This window comes from Ipomoea triloba, chromosome 11, assembly GCF_003576645.1.
Source record: "Ipomoea triloba cultivar NCNSP0323 chromosome 11, ASM357664v1".
Lineage (NCBI taxonomy): Eukaryota > Viridiplantae > Streptophyta > Magnoliopsida > Solanales > Convolvulaceae > Ipomoea > Ipomoea triloba.
In genome coordinates, this window is record NC_044926.1 from 354,418 (window position 1) to 371,288 (window position 16,871).

Sequence of the window (16,871 nt, forward strand, 5' to 3'; positions counted from 1 at the left end):
GTATTAATCTCAAATTCATAAAACAGTACAAGAGCTCTGTTGCCATTGTTTAAGCATGGAACTGATATATAAGATCTAAAGATCTCAGCTTGGTACCAATAGGATCAAACTCCGCCGCGGAACCACTCCGGGCAACCTCGCTCTCATAGCTCTGCGGCGGCTCCGCCGCGGCGGCGGGTGAGAGTGGCCTTTTGGGCCTCTTGTTCTGGATGAAACAATCCCTCATGCGCTCCTCAACAGCATCAACGGAGACCTTGGAATTATGCTCTTCTCCCTCCAATTGCATCGGGTCGGTTTCGTTTTCGCCGCCGCTGACGGCGGAGGAGACGGAGTTCTCGGCCGGCGGGTTGTTTTGAGGTTGGGAGAGGAAGAGGGAGAGGTGATGGTGTGCGGAGTGGAGGGTGGAGTGGAGTCGGAGGATTTGGGAAGGATCGGTGGTGGTTGGGAGCTGCTTCGCTGTTAGGGTTGCTTGCTCTAGAACTGTGATTAGCTCCGCCACTGATCCTCCGCCGTCTACCACCATCTCCATCTCTCTCGCAGAGCCGCAGTGAATCTTGTTGGTTACTAATTGATTATACGCAGTCTTGGAATCTCAACACTAAAATCAGCAAATGACTTCTTAACAACTATGGAGTATTTTGGCCGGTTTGGTTGACATGAATTGAATTGCAATTATAACACAATTCTTTGAGTTTATCAATTAAAGTATTCGAAAAGAATTGCAATTGATTGCGTTATAATTCCCTCCATTTTTGTTGAATTACAATTCATACACTCCTATAGAAATTGCAGTTCAGAAAGAAAAAATAAAAATAAAAATTATTATATTGCCCTTGATTATTTCTATTATATAAGGATATTTTAATCTTTATACCACATCTTCCTTTCTCATTCTCAATAATTTAATTCTTCTCACCAAATAATGTAATTTAACTTCTTACCTTATTTTTTTTTCTTAATTCTTTCCTCCAACCAAATGCCATGGTGGGGAATTGGTGCGTTGGCCGTTGAGCACAGAAGAAAAGGGAAAGAATGAATGACGCATTATATTACGATATAGCAATACAAATAGCTGTCTACTGTGTGAAGTGTTATGACTTTACAAAGGGAAGTGTTTGGTATTGACTATAATTTTAGCATCCGGAGATAGTCATCTATTATGGACATGGCAGAGGAGCGGTAGCCAGAACCAAACATGTTATAGTGATTCAAGTAATGATACAACATGTACACATCCCTCCTTTCCTCGAAACCCGGCTGCTTCGGCATCACCTTAAAAACCACAAAACGATCAACATTCAGATGTAAGCAACTATGAACAATCTAAATTGAGAGCAAAGAAGAAAGCGAGCGGGAGGGTACCTCGAAGTAGCCTTTGTAGAAAGCAGCTCCAAATCCAGCACACCACGACATTCCAAACTCCGCCTCATTATGTCCATCTAAAACACAAAAGAATTAGTCGGGTTATTAGACCAGGCGGCTGGAATTTGGAGTAGTTCCAAGGAGCTGGGCAAAATGGCATTGAACTTATGAACCGAGGACTTACAATAACATGCTGGGTCGAGAATCACAGGTTCCCCGTTCTTGTCATAAGTGATATTGCCGCTCCATAAATCTCCATGCAGTAAGCATGGTTCTAGTACCACATTCTGAAATAAAAGTCCAAGATTCTTTGCCAGCTTTTGTCCTTGAAAGTGATAAAATCCAGATAAATAACCCACATACTATGTACAGTATTTATATACAAAAAAGTAAACAAACCACCGCAAATTTTAGAGGAAAACCTTTCTGATAAATGCTTGAATCACCATACTGGTCCCGAGCCAACTGTACCTGGTACATCAATCTATGCTCCGCGTAAAAGTCTATCCAATCTTGGGTCCATGTGTTTATCTGAGGAGTACTATACAGACGCAAAATAGATTCATTAGAAAACTGATCAAGTGCCTAAATGCATTGTATTTTGCGTCACTATTCCAAAAAAAAAAAAAAAAGATGGTATAAATTTAAAACGATACCTTCCAATAGTATTATCAACTTGAAAACCAAAGCCCTTGTCGGACTTGGCTGCTTTATGCATTTCAGCAAGCTTCCTTCCTAACACATACTGAGTACCAATCTACGGTTATTAATGGAAAATAGAACGATTTAAATAAGAACAGTAAAACACTTAAAGAAGCGCACACCTGATCACGTCTAGATGCACCAAACTCGATGAATTCCATTATGATGTACGATCCACCTGTTGGCAGAGATCCAACCTGCCAATGCACGAGTATATGTTTTTTTCAGAATCTACCGTAAGGGCAGAAAGTTAACAATCGGTTTAAAGACTAGAATGGGTGAATGAGGGGGGAGGCACGGAAAAGTAGCTAATCCTACCTTATATGGTTTAGGGACCCGGATTGAACTTGTCTCATACATGGCATTTAAACCCACAGCCTCTCCTTCAAACATTGATGGGCCGATGCCTCTGATACAGAGATTTTTTACATATTTTAAGGAAGCATCCATCCATGGCATTCTTAAAATGCGAAGTTTAGGTTCTGTTTGACCATATTAGTTTACATACGAAAGTACCTGTTTGTTTTTACAAAGAAAGGACCAGCATCAGTGTCATAGCGGTTAGCCATGCTAATGCACCCTCCACCGATTGACCTAATTCCCGTAATCTTTGTTGCGTTTCCTTCTGAAAGGATCCACTCACGAATCGGATCATCACTCATTGCTGCCACTGTTTAGAAGGCCACAACCAACGGAATCAGCAAACCTCAAATGGAAAATTTCATGTAAAAACTCCAATTGCAAAAGCAAAGAACCCATCATTTTTGTTCCCTCCATCTCGATCCCTTCATTCTAAAACTGAACACTTTTCCTCGAGTAGTAACTGCAGGTTTCCTCATCACTCAAAACCGAACACTTTTGAAGCTCAATCCATTGGTTTCACCATAAAACTGCAAACTTTTCAAGAATATGCCCAAAGCCCTTACATATTCATATCTACACCACTATCCCTAAAGCATCAAACTAGTTGGAATTTGGGAACTTTCTAATCAGTATAGAGAATTCAAGATTCTTACAAATAAATGCATAAGAAAATCAAATTAATTATGGCTAAATTTATTAAACCCCAGTGAGCTAAAAGCTAGCAGCTTTCACATATAACCTTTAGCTAAATCCAAGCAAAATGACATCTTTGCTCCAACCAATACACACAAATAAACTCAAAAAAAGACATAAAATTCCCTTGAAAACAGCTAAATTTAACGGTTCTGTATGGGAAAATTCAGAAATTAAAGGCGACAGCTTACCGACTAGAAGGGGTTTGTGGTCGTTGAAGGAGGAGAATCTGAAGCGAGGGCGAAGCGCAGAAGAAATGCAGGAGGAAAAGGAGATTAAACCCACTTGTGCCACCACCATTGCTTTCTCTTTCTAGCTGCTTTCTTGCCCCACACCGATTGGTTCACATTTCTCCTCCTTATTCATGTTTTTTGCTTAGCCGCTGTTGTGGTTTCTGTTTTGTCACTTTATTACTATCTAGTTTTTTTTTTTTTTTTTTTTTTCGGATTAGAGCACGAGGTGTCCTGAGTAGACCTAATTGTAGGAGACACTTTTTAAATCCGTACCATATTCAGACAATCAGACTAATCGGCCCGCAATCAGACTTATCCGGCTCGCACCGGGCCGACTCAATTGAGGTGTCCTGAGCAGACCTAACTGTAGGAAACACCTCTTAAATCCATACCATATTCAGACTAATCCCAGATAGCACCGGACCGGCTCAATTAAGAAACAAAGTGCTAGTTAACGCATGGTAAATCTGGTTAAAATGAATTTTACAGTTAAAAAAAAAAAAAAAAAAAAAAAAAGTGAAAATGTGGTCAAATGACAATGGGGGTATGACTTGTAGTTGTTGGTGCAATAAGTGAAAAAAGACTAATCTGAAATTTTGTATCCAAGTTTATGCAATGATAGTATGAGAGTGGTGAATCACTAACACCAAAAAAAGATACAGAATTTCCAGAATATCACTGTATAAACCTCTATCAGAACTCAGAATGGACTGCAAAAACAGCTGACCTAATAAATACAGAGCTGAAAAATATTTACACAAGTTAATTATACCAGCAAACATCACTATCATTCTGAGGAAGAAGCAAAGGAAAACGCCATTCCTTCGTATCACAAGTTAACGCAGTTCTCCTTCGGTCATGATCTTGGCGCTGCTGCTTCTGCAGAACCAGCAGGTTCGATTTCTATTGCAACGGATTCCGAATCTCGTGCGTTACTCGCATCAGCCTGCGAACCCTCAGCAGAAGGAAGCAGCAGTAGTTGTCGGGAATGCCCCATTGAAACCTCGGAACTATCAAAGGATTGGTCCTGGCCAAGCATTGCAGGGTGTCTTTGTTTTCTTTCGGAAGAGTTTCTTACAGAAAGGCGACAAACGGGGCAGGTGGACTGTTTTCTGAGCCATATATCGATGCAAGAGAGGTGAAAAGTATGGCCACACTTGGGCATAATTCTCAGAACTTCCTTCTCTTGGTACTCAGCAAGACATATTGTACACCTGCAATGCAATTTGCTAGCTCAGCCTCGTTCGAAGTGCATTAGAATATATCAAATTTCAAGTTCGATACCTAAATAACTGCAACTTTGAGACAACAAGAAAAGGTTGGAACATACATCAGGCTGAAAACCCATCGCCTTTAAACTTAACAGTTCTATTAGATTAAATACCCCATACATAACGAGCATTAGTATACATATGCATTTACACGCAATGAAGTACTCCATGCTATTCTGAGTCTATGTTCGTGTTCCAAGAATGACAATCAATTATCGTTGTAGTGCTTACAATACTGAATAACGTTGCATGCCATAGAAGTAAAAGTTGAGGCACTTACTGCGTGTCTTCAGAAGAACTGAAAGCTTCGGGGTGGAACTTCAGGGTCGGAATTGCAGCAACCACAACTGGGTCAAGACCATTATTTCGATGCTCTGTCTGTAAATCAAGAACAGTGTTAGCAAATCATACATGTCATTATGGCACAAGAAATCCAACATCGAAATAGCATGGATAATAAGTTATCTTATTTGCCTTAAAATGCGTGGAAAGAAGAGACTGCATAAGAATCAAAGGTGAGACTAATAATTAGTTCAAATCAATATTCTGCTGCTTTGGCACATTTAACATCCAATGTAGTCAACTTATGATGATATTTTAATGGTGCAAATAACTGCTTTAAGCTCATAACGTTTAAGCTATGATGTTAAATCCCATAGACATAGTAGTTTTCTTCCTATTTTTCCATAAAAATACAACTGTATTAGACAAAGCTACACAAGCCAACTCAAGCAGGTTACAACTTAACTTAGTCAAGCTTGAATTATGCACACCATGACAATTTAGGTAACGCCTCCATCACACTAGTAATCTGTGGAGGAGGTAAATCCCGTGATGTGTGATGCAGAACAAGGGAATCGAACATACACATCATGAAAATTCACAAGAGCCCAAGTAACAGATGCCCACCAATACTTTTTTTTGAGTACTACTGACTTTGTTACAATGCAGTATCTGTATGCCCACCAATACTTGACTCACCCCTACTTAAACATTCAATTTTCGTTTTGTCACTTTGTTTTTAGGTGAAAGAAAACAACTTATTGCCCAGCTCTAATAATGTGAGAGCAATAGAATAAGACTATGTATCTAGCTACTAGCTAGTGCTGGAAGATGTTGACTGCCATTTTGGTATTGCAGCCATTAAGGTTGTTGAGGCAAAGACTTTTGGCCGGCAAAGTTGACACCCAGAATTGATAAACATTATTTAATTCTAATAGAATGCTTCAACAGATAATCATGGATCACCAGCAATGACAACAAACCATTAACCATAAATCAAAAGAAGAAGAAAAAAATTAAAGAAACAGATTGAAAACATACCAGTTCAAGATCAATCCTTGATTCAATCTCAAACATTTGCCTTGATTGCCGGCGGCGAAGCCTCCCACAAATCAACCTAGTACACACAAATACTATGAAAGTTGCACTCATCCCAAACCCAATGACTGTGGTAATCAGATTCATCCCTGACCCCAACATCCTCAAAACCTCACCTCACCTTTCCTAGTCCTTAAAAAACCCAAATCTCAAACACCCAAAATTCACCACAGTTCTCTCAGAATTTCACAGATGCAGAAAGAAAGACACACCAGTACAGAAACATCAGCTCCTCCATGTACAGAGAACAGAAAATGGGGAATGGTTGCCCAAATGAAGAATCTTTGGGGAAAACATTATGAGAAATCAGTAAATAATAGAGAGAATCAAGATTCACTGAGCAGCAGAAGAAGAAGATCGAATAATTAGTATGACTGTACTACAAAGTGTGAACACATAAAGCCCAGATTGAGATTCACCCTAAAAATCCAAACTTTAGTCAAGAAATGTACACAATTCACGAGATGAGAAGCAGCCAAATGGATTTCTAATCCCTTTGGGTGGACTCGAAAGCTAAGACGGAAAAGACCTGGTGGAGGGCCATCAATGGATGGTGTAGATGCTAGAAGAAGAAGCACTACAAGCCTTGCGTTTCATTCTCCCCTTGGCTTTGCTGTTTTGGACTCGCATATCAGTGGGGTCAACTTGGGTCCCCCTCTCTCTCTATCTATCTCTCTCTCTCTATATATATATATACACTATAATTTTATTGCTAATACACAATCACAAGTTAGTCACATAATTATTTTGATATTTGTAAAATTACAAAATTGTTTATTGACTTTATTAATTTGAGTCGATGAATATCAAATTTACTGTTTGCTTCCACACACAGATTTCTCATAATTTAAAAAATATTTTTTTTTTAAAATTGTACTCAAATTAGATTCACAAAGTTAAATTCCTACTAAAAAATATTTAATTTAGTAAAACTTTAACTGATTATTTACTAATTAACCTTTACAAGTATATATAGGTTACAATAGTATATAGGATAAGATTTGATGCAAAATTGTAACATTATCCGTATCTTTTTACTGTCCGGAATAAAATTGCGGTTGGAGCAACTTTTTGAGGTTGCCGGAATTTTGCCGGCCCAAAAGGGTAATGATAATGTCAACTGTAAAATAAAAAGTGGGAATCTCCGAAGATTCCTTTCAGTAAAGCAGATTCTACTACGTTTCTCCGAGTTTCTTTCACGACTGCTTTCTTTTTATCTTCCTTTTCCACGTGGTGATGACTATAGCCTATAGCCTATAGCCTATAGGGACACCTTTTCTTCCTGGGCTGATTACCACTTTTGGATAACGCCCAGATTTGTGCCATTGCATCCCTTGTCCACTCTTTTATAGCCACATTCAATCAAATACAACAATCCTTTAAGATTGTGCAATTCCCGGTCTCATAATCAAAGGTTGCTGGTAACTTTACTCAAGTTGGTCAATTAATTAAATTGATAATCATATTTCTTTTATTAAGAATATAAAAGGACGAAGCTTTGATAAAAAAATCAGATAAAATATAATCATTCTTCTCGGGTGTAAGACATCTCGAGAACATTTCTCTGGATCTATTGCTCAAGAAAATTAGAAGGGCAAGACGCCAACAAGACCAAGTCAAGATTCCCAACTAGATTGGCTATTTGTAAGAGATGTTTATTAATTTAAGATTATATTACGAGTTTCACTCAAAACATATCATCAAAAGTTAGATACGGATTGATGTAGGTTTGATATATAATTTTGGATTATGATAATGACACTAAACAAATTGCCCACATAATTAGAGCTTGTGTTGTGTATTTGAATAATAGCACAGAAGTTTCAATAGCTTATTGGGCTTCAATATTATTATCCAAAGCGTTTCCCTGTGCGGCCCATTTTAGGCATTTTATTCTATACATGTAGAATTACTCGAATAATTAAACAAAGAGATCGAGGTTAGTCAAAGGTTAATTTTCACCTAATTAACCTATGCATATGTATTCTTCCGTTTGTTGCTGGAAGGGTGTCGGCCGGATTAGACTTGCATTCATCTCTGCATGACTCACTCAGACTGTAACACCTTTCCTTGACTGCCATAATTTATTTCCAATTCTGATGTGTTTTTGCATTTAATTTGTTGGGATTAGGACAGTTCCAGCAGCATATGAATGGGATTATATTTAGTTAACCTACATTAATTAATTGATTACCATGACGTAAAAGCACTTAGCAGTTAGCATTAGATAACCTTAATCAACAACCACTGTAGTGTTTTTCAAGACTGGTATTGCGTGTGATGTAATAACTTGATTGTGGCCTAGCCGCCTAGGGGTAGTGGTAGTAATCTTGCATTGTCAAACAATTAATAGGTGAACTGGTCGGGATAATTGATAAGTGATTTCTTAATATAACAATAATTGGTCGTATGTATATATTATGCAATTAACAAATTATTCTTATTAAAATTTGACTGAAACTTATTACGAACTCGTAGTACAATATTTTGCATAGGTTGTACTATACATATACTTCCATATGATTACTTCAAGAATAACGTACAGGAATTTTGTATGTATCAATCATTAGTTTAGATCCTCCAATGAGTACAAATGTTGCCTTTTCAAGCCACTGTGCTAGAATATGGAGATAATTAATTAGGGTTGCCAACAAGGGCAAGTTGATAAGTTCTTTGTTTATGCATGACATTAATTATTAGACCTTAATTCCAATAATTGAGGCTGCCTGCTTAATGATGTAACTTGACAGATACTTTTTGGCTGCTATTCATTCTAAATTCTAAAATGCTGCTATGCTTAATGGATACAAAATTTGACTCTATTCAATTACTCATTCTGACACTGACCAAGCCTTTTCTTTATTCTAGTGTGACTGTGATATATATATCAACCATTGCTCGAGAATGTACATTAGTTCATTCATATGTAGATTATGTGTGACTAGCTCAATTGGAAAACCGTTGATCGAAATAATCGAACTCGTGTCATTCTAATACAAAAATTAAGTTACACCCACTCGGGCATCTTTTTGAGGTTAAATCATTTAACTTTTAACCCATTAAATGATAGTTTCATTATATTTCAATTTGGGCATATTGAATTTTGATCTGCGCATAAAATAATGTAAAAGTAGAATTTTAATTCAAATAATTTTAATTGTGGTTTACACATCCAATATAAGTCATAATTAAAAGTTAATTTATGCCATGTTGATGAGCATATATATAATGTATAAACATAAATGTGAAATTTATCGACTTTTAGTTGAATTCGATCTTTAAATTTCATATCAGAGTTAAACCGTACCAATGCATGCTACGTGTTGTTGAACCCATACATGACATATACTACACACTCACGGGATTAGACTAATCCAACAGAACTAGTAAAACTAAAAAAGAACTCAGCTTTTCATCAATAAACTTGTGTCCAAAGTAAATGTCACACATCCAAAATTCCAAATTAAATCACTCTTGTTCCATTATTTAGGGTTTATAAATTATAGAATTTACTAGTAATGTTACGGTCTTTATAAGAAATATCAAAATATAAAGAATCTATGGCCGTACATGATTAAGCAAAGTTGGAATCCAAGGCAAATGAGACAACAACAACCTCTTCCTCCAACTTGTCATTTATTATAACTTGATGATGATGAATACTAAAGTGGTTGTTGTTTAGCAATCAATAACCATGGGAAAGAGTTAAGCTTTTATCTTATTTTTGACATCACCATTTTTCTCAAACGTAACGTTTATCGATATATTAACGAAAATTAAAATCGAAATATCACTTTAAAAAAAATTTAAATTAAACTTTCTGATCCCACTGAAACAAGAGTTTGATGAGCTAAAGATCAGACAACAGTAGAGACAGAAATGGGACCCCCTGGAGCCCCACAAATCATTCTCTGTATACGTAAGTAATCCTTAAACTAATCATTCTGGCCGGATTTTGAATTTCGAAAACTATGAATCAAACGTTTGTATAATAACCATGTCTAATTTCAAATTGACCAATTTGAAACCGTCCTCAGTAATTTGTCTGCTTCTATCTGCTCTTTTATGCTTCAATTCGTTTGATCAATCAATAATGTGGGTTTAATTTGGTTTGTCAAGTTGTGTGCATTGCATGGCTTACAATGCAAGTTGGTTTTTGATGTATTGTCACCCCAACTTGGAAGCATGAATCCACCACTCTCATACTTTACTCGCCAATATATTCATTCACTTGTTCATAAATAGTGACAGGTTGTGAGAATTACTTTGATTTATGAAAAAAATTTACAGTTGTGCCCAAAGAGCCAATATCGTCTCCATAAAGGTTCGAACCCACAACTTTTTATATGGGAGAGCAACTTGGTGCTAGTAGACTACGGTACTTGTCACCTATACTTTGATTAGTAAGAAAGTCTGCCCGAAAATATGCTATGGGTGAAATCTTCACCGTGACCGTACCCTAAGCGTTAAATTAAGACCACAATATATAATAATTTAGCTAGCCTAATTAAGTTTTTCATAGCTGACGGACTCAAACGACTAGATCGAGTGGATTGCTATCTCTAGAGTTGATAAAGGAAGACAAAAGAGAGGTAAACTAAAGGAGTAGTAGTATATGTTAGGTGCAATCTTCTTAAATTAAAGCTTATTATTAATGTGAATTATGAGAGCATGGCAGGCATGTAGACATAAAATATAGGCGTTGAGATAGGTGGAGGATCCAATTTAGTTGGTTAAGACATCTTTATCAACTCATTCTTGTTTTTATGTGCAGTACAGTGGTGATCTGATAATATATGCTGCGGAGAGTTCTTAGTTGCTACGCCTTCTTCGCATATCAAGCCAACCTCATACATTCCGCAACCTACAAAAGGACTACATACTAAATTTAACAAGTAAACAACAAACAAATAATTGAGAGAGAAACAATATAATTTTTTAATACTACTGATTCTGTTACAATGTAACATCAAACAATATTTTTTCTCTAGTACTATTGACTCTATTACAATGTAGTATTTGTTCTTATATACTTTCTCAACCTACTGAATAATGCAAACAATAGTTAATAATTTATTATGTTATGAAGTATATGTACTTGTTGAAGTAGGCTTATTTATAGCCACATGCAATGCTAGCTAGCTTAACGTCTTCTTATCTATATATATGCACTTTGATGCTATATATTATAATACTAAACTAGCTAGTACACCTGAAAATAGTTATCAGATCATCATGGCTGCTTCTGAAACTCCTGTAATTACTAACCGTGCCGGCAACAAAGCTGAGATAACGAAATCTGTTACGCGAAGATTCGTGGGCGTACGGCAAAGGCCGTCGGGGCGGTGGGTGGCGGAGATCAAAGATTCATCTCAGCGCGTGCGGTTATGGCTGGGGACTTACGACACGGCAGAAGAGGCAGCTCGCGCGTACGACGAAGCCGCAAGAGCCCTTCGTGGGGAGAATGCTCGCACCAACTTTGGTTTACCCGCGCCGGCGAGTAGTCCTATTTCATCAGTCCACTCCGATGAATCCGGGTCGTCGTCGGACGGTAAGGTTGGACTGAGTTTTTCTTCGTTGAAAGCGAAACTGAGCAAGAATCTGCAGAGTATCATGGCGCGGAGGAACTCCGAGCACAAGTCGTGTAAAAGTAGAGTGAGCGATCACTTCACCTTCGCCAATATCTTCCACCTCAGGAACAGTTACAAACCCTGTTTGGTAAATAATTAGTCTATCATCAGTTAATTAGCTTTTGAGAAATGATATTATAACAAACCTATCATGTTAACAACTAATTTATCAAACACATTTATACCTACTTAATCCAATAAGCTAACCGCTATCAGCCATTTACTAAACAGGGGCACAATAATTACCAGTTCCAGGCGGCGGTTGATATGAAGAAGATGGAGAGAGCGGTGGTGCAGCCGAGCGTGGTGGTGCCGTCTGCGGCGGCGGCATATTATTGTTCCTGGGAAACATCCTCGTCTAGCATGTCGGATTGCAGCAGTAACGAGTGGATGATGGGTTTCGGGCGGCAGAACAATAATCTGGACTCCGATGGATCTGAGGCTAGTGAAGCCGCCGCCTTTCTCGGCGAACAAGAACATCAGATGATGGGTGGGGGGGTGGGGTGGGGTAGTAGTCCGGACACCATGAGCGGCGCTAGCAGTGGTGAATTAGGTTCGAGGAGTAAGAGGTTCAAAGTGTCTTCATCTGTACTTGTTCCTCCAACCTTTACACAATCTCCTCCATCTTCGCACCTGTGATCTCATTATTATCTGTTTAAACGTTAAACATGAAAGTAGAAACAGGCTTTCTCTTCTAATCTAAGGTGGAGAAAGCTCATATGTTAGTACAATGTTGCCGTTTTGTTGGTCTTTGCACTTCTTCATCAAGCAAATCTGTACAGTGAGTTATAAAAAAGTTACGTTACAACTTTGATTTTAGTAACATCCTTTTAGTCAAATTATCAGAGTCGCATAATCTCTTTACTCTGATTTATTTTATGTATTTTGTAAGTAAATATAGAAATGATATTTATTAAGTAAAAACATTGAATAATGAGTGCGATCGAGTATGTTAATTTTGCTATTCCAGAAAAGAAAATGCAGGCTCCTCGTGCACTTGGGTCTAAGATAGTAATGAAAGGATGGTTTTGTCGCTAGCTTTTGGTACGCTGCCCACTCTTCCAATAATGGTATAAATTGTTTATGTCTTTATGAGAATATTATTGGTACAATACTCACCATCACTATTTTTTTAATCTTTATTTGTCATATACTCCGCATTATATTGAAGATGATGATATTTACATTTCTACCTAAATACAATATTACGGAGCAGATGCTACGCTCAACAATATAAAGAAACAACAAAGATTTATTACTTCCTAGAAATTAAAGTATATTATATGATGTCAATCACCTTGTACTCAAATGTGTGGCTCTTTCGCATGGGAAGTAGCGGTATTGACTCTTTGTATTGTAATACTTTAAAAAAAAAAAAAAAATTTGCTATGTGCAATTTGGAACAGCTTTTTCTGTTCATCCACCATGAACGTACCCAAACTTTTCTTTCAAAAAAAGGCAGTGCCTTTTTCCCTTCCCCCACACAACAGCCATGTCAGAACACCCTTTCCTTGGTTCCATAAATACCAACTTTATTATTTCCAAAATCCCCTTTCAAATTCACCTCAATCTCCATCATACATTCTGTAATCCTGCACCCACCTTCCCTTCTGGCCTCTACAGATTATAATCCGGATACGTAGAGAGACAAAGAATCTGAGGTGATAAAAAGACAGGTCTTGTCTAGTTGTCTGACTCTTTTTTCCCCTTTTCTTGTATAAAGATTTGAAATTTTTTCTTGGAATATATGGCCATATAGGGAGGCTTCTTTTGTTCTCCTTGCAACATGGAAATAGCAAGTTGATTGTCTTGTTCAGATAAAACTGTGTACTGTAAAAGAAAAAAAAAAAAGCCTTTTAAAAGTCTGGTATGTATCTTTACTGTGCAGCTTCTCTCACTACTTCAAAACTCTTCTGTTATCCTGTTACTCATTTCTTTGCCCAGAAACTCTCTTACATTTTTACAGGTACTCTTTATCTTTGGTTATGTACTCTATTCTAGTTTGATTTTTAGCTTCTTGAAACAATGGTTTGAAGGATCAGGGGTGAAACCTGAAGTGGGTGAGTTGAAGGATTTAGGATCAAGCAATTGCAGGTGGTCTCTTCAGAATAAAGGGTGATTGCTTCAATCTGAGTCTTAAAGATTGCCTTTTTGGAACTGGGGTGGTGGGAAAAATTAGTTTTTTTTTTTTTTAATATTTAAATTAATGCTTGTTTATGGGTCAAGCCCATTTTATCTTTCAACTTGGAAATGATGATATTTTGAAGATTGATATAACTAGTGGCTGATCTATCATTACTTGGGCTGCTAAGTTCTACTGACTGATATTTTTCTTGTAGAAATAGTGTTAGAATAGTCTTAGTGGCTCATAAAGTTTTGAATGACTTGAATGGCAGGCAATTTGGAGTATTATTAATTCTACCTTCATTTTGTAGTCAAGGATCCTGTTCAAAATTTTAGATTTTAGATACAGATCCTTGTATTCACAGCTGGAGATAGAGACTGTTACCTTCTCTTTAAAGCAAAGTCTCTTCCAATTTTTCCATACAAGAAGTTAAAGTTGAATCTTCTAGAACAGAAAAGAATTTTAAAATATATTGGCCTGGGTTTTTCTTAATATTTTGGCATTGCTTGGCCATTGGATTATATCTTTAGGAAAAGCATTCAAATTCTTACAGTGAAATTAAGTACTCACCTGAAAGGTAAAGTTATGAACCTTTTTGTTGTTGGCTAAACATTAAAACTGCCCATTCTTTAGCTGAATTACATGCTACTCGATACTGCCTACCAAGAAGGGTTTTGGTTTTAGGATTGCAGTTGGATTGTTTTTGCATTCAGTATCATCACCTCTCGTTTTAATATGATGATCTTCTTTATCTCAATTTCTGCATTTTTAGCCCAATTTGCACTGAATGATTACTTTAAGAAGCTTTTCATGAACTTTTATGGGGCAGCCGTTGTTTTGCATATTCAGTGGATGTGCCCTGTGTGATCACACGAGATTTGAGAAACTCTGTTGGCAAAAGCTTTCACTTTTACTTTGTAAAAATGATGTGGAGTATCTTTTAATTTGTTCTTTGCCTTATCTTGGGTCCTTTATCATTTAGGCTTTGCTTTCTTTATTGTAGTTCTTTGCAGCATAGGCAGAAGTTTGGTAATGATCGGAAAAATGGCTGAATGTGGAGGGGGGAATGCTGTCGATATATTATCAGCTGAAGATTGGTTGTTGCGAGCACAAGAGCTTGTTCCAGTGGCACTGGAGACTGCACGAGGGGTTAGAGGATTCCCGGGGAGGTGGAAGATGATAATTTCAAAATTGGAGCAGATTCCATCGAGGTTGTCGGATTTGTCTAGCCATCCTTGCTTCTTAAAGAACGCCCTATGTAAAGAGCAGCTGCTGGCAGTAACGAAGACACTGAACGAAGCAATTGAGCTAGCTGGGATGTGTGTGAAAGAAAAGTACGACGGAAAGCTTCAGATGCAAAGTGATTTAGACACTTTGTCCGGGAAATTGGACTTAAATTTGCGTGATTGTGGGATTTTGATTAAAACGGGAGTGCTTGGTGAAGTTACTCTATCGTCGGCTGCTGCAAGCACTTCCATTCGCAGCAATTTAAGGGAATTGCTTGCCCGTCTTCAAATAGGTCATTTGGAGGCTAAACATAGAGCTCTCGATAGCCTCCTAGAAGCCATGAAAGAGGATGAAAAGAATGTTCTTGCTGTCTTAGGGCATAGCAATATTGCAGCTCTAATCCAATTGCTTACTGCTACTTCGCCTCAGATAAGAGAAAAAACAGTCAGAATATTTTGCTCGCTTGCAGAGTCGGGATGCTGTGAAAAATTGCTCGTTTCGGAAAGTGTACTCCCCCCTCTTATACGCCTTGTTGAATCCGGTACTCCCTTGGCTAAAGAGAAGGCTACCGTTTCTCTTCAGAGACTGTCAATGTCAACAGAAACCGCTCAATCAATCATTGGGTATGGAGGCGTTAGGCCTCTGATTGAAATCTGTCAAACGGGTGATTCTGTTTCACAGGCTGCTGCTGCTTGTACTTTGAAAAACGTATCTGCTGTGCCAGATGTGCAACGAGTCCTAGCTGAAGAAGGCGTTGTTAAAGTAATGATCAGTCTTCTCAATTGTGGCATTCTTCTCGGGTCGAAAGAACACGCTGCTGAATGCTTGCAAAATCTTTCCTCGGGCAATGATGATCTTAAACGACATATTATATCCGAGGGTGGAGTCCAAAGCCTGCTCGTGTATTTGGATGGCCCGTTGCCTCAAGAATCAGCGGTTGGGGCATTGAAAAATTTGGTCAGCTCCATTTCCATCGAGCTATTAATTTCACTCAGTGTCCTCCCGAGGTTAGTTCATGTACTCAAATCGGGATCACCTGGTGCACAGCAAGCGTCTGCTACTGCAATCTGCAGAATCTGCACATCTGCTGTCACGAAAAAGACAGTAGGCGAGGCGGGATGCATTCCTCTTCTCGTTAAAACATTAGAGGCGAAAGCAAACAGCACGAGGGAGGTAGCTGCTCGAGCGCTCTATACCCTGATGACCGTAGCATATAATTGCAGAGAAGTGAAGAAGGACGATAGAAGCGTGCCAAATTTGGTGCAATTGCTCGATCCAAGTCCTCAAAACAGCGCCAAAAAGTATGCAGTCTCGTGTCTTACGTTGCTTACCTCGAGCAGGAACTGCAAGAGGCTGATGGTTTCGTATGGAGCTATCGGTTATCTCAAGAAGCTCACCGAGATGGATGTTCCGGGAGCCAATACGCTACTCCAGCTTTTGGAAAGAGGGAAACTGAGAAGTTTGTTTAGCAGAAAATAAAGTGGATTTCTATGATGAATTCTCTCTTCTTCTCCTTTGACTAATGCCATTATCATCTGAAACAAATAGCCTCTTTTTGCCATCTGCAAAGTGTAAGCTTAGCTTAGCTTGTTAATCTAGCAATCAAAGTTGTTATGTTAACTGTAAACATAAACACCCCCCTGGCCCCCTCAATTGTTTATATATAATTCTATGATTTCTCTTTTAGATTACTAGTTGGCAGATGGTTATATTCCTCCATGCTCTGTGAATGCTGTGTTTTCTAATGATTGCATTATATACGACAATTGTTATACCATGGACCAGGTTTCATATTGCAATGTAAACTCGATACAAAAATTATGTACTTTCTGTTAGCACATTTTGCACTTACAGTTAATAGTTTTTGTATATGTAAACACTTACA

At 38.0% G+C, this 16,871-nt stretch overlaps 5 protein-coding genes across 7 annotated transcripts; 2 read left to right on the top strand and 3 right to left on the bottom strand.

The window, feature by feature from the left end:
- Window positions 1–49: 49 nt before the first annotated feature.
- LOC115996880 lies at window positions 50–529 on the bottom strand. The gene has a single exon (XM_031236319.1). The coding sequence runs from the start codon at window positions 527–529 to the stop codon at window positions 50–52; it is 480 nt and encodes a 159-aa protein (XP_031092179.1).
- A 492-nt stretch (window positions 530–1,021) lies between these two features.
- On the bottom strand, window positions 1,022–3,485 carry LOC115996648 (protein-ribulosamine 3-kinase, chloroplastic). Its single transcript, XM_031235996.1, has 9 exons — window positions 3,312–3,485; window positions 2,581–2,734; window positions 2,383–2,473; window positions 2,187–2,261; window positions 2,019–2,107; window positions 1,785–1,903; window positions 1,547–1,687; window positions 1,363–1,439; window positions 1,022–1,272 (listed from the first exon to the last, which is right to left on the bottom strand). Exons 1-9 carry the CDS (start codon window positions 3,418–3,420, stop codon window positions 1,126–1,128), a joined length of 1,002 nt encoding a protein of 333 aa, XP_031091856.1. The 5' UTR covers window positions 3,421–3,485; the 3' UTR covers window positions 1,022–1,125.
- A 425-nt stretch (window positions 3,486–3,910) lies between these two features.
- Window positions 3,911–6,619, bottom strand: LOC115996649 (RING-H2 finger protein ATL67-like). Its single transcript, XM_031235997.1, has 3 exons — window positions 5,948–6,619; window positions 4,905–5,002; window positions 3,911–4,567 (listed from the first exon to the last, which is right to left on the bottom strand). Exons 1-3 carry the CDS (start codon window positions 6,104–6,106, stop codon window positions 4,210–4,212), a joined length of 615 nt encoding a protein of 204 aa, XP_031091857.1. The 5' UTR covers window positions 6,107–6,619; the 3' UTR covers window positions 3,911–4,209.
- A 4,592-nt stretch (window positions 6,620–11,211) lies between these two features.
- On the top strand, window positions 11,212–12,273 carry LOC115996881 (ethylene-responsive transcription factor ERN1-like). The gene is made up of 2 exons (XM_031236320.1): window positions 11,212–11,722; window positions 11,866–12,273. Exons 1-2 carry the CDS (start codon window positions 11,240–11,242, stop codon window positions 12,271–12,273), a joined length of 891 nt encoding a protein of 296 aa, XP_031092180.1. The 5' UTR covers window positions 11,212–11,239.
- An 867-nt stretch (window positions 12,274–13,140) lies between these two features.
- Window positions 13,141–16,672, top strand: LOC115996248. 3 transcript variants are annotated; one of them, XM_031235403.1, is made up of 3 exons: window positions 13,143–13,501; window positions 13,671–13,749; window positions 14,763–16,672. In XM_031235403.1, the coding sequence occupies exon 3, from the start codon at window positions 14,792–14,794 to the stop codon at window positions 16,463–16,465; it is 1,674 nt and encodes a 557-aa protein (XP_031091263.1). In that variant the 5' UTR covers window positions 13,143–13,501; window positions 13,671–13,749; window positions 14,763–14,791; the 3' UTR covers window positions 16,466–16,672. The 3 variants fall into 3 exon arrangements, with proteins under 3 accessions (XP_031091262.1, XP_031091263.1, XP_031091264.1); XM_031235402.1 differs by lacking the exon at window positions 13,671–13,749 and having other exon boundaries at window positions 13,141–13,600; XM_031235404.1 differs by lacking the exons at window positions 13,143–13,501; window positions 13,671–13,749 and adding an exon at window positions 13,930–14,336.
- Window positions 16,673–16,871: the final 199 nt, after the last annotated feature.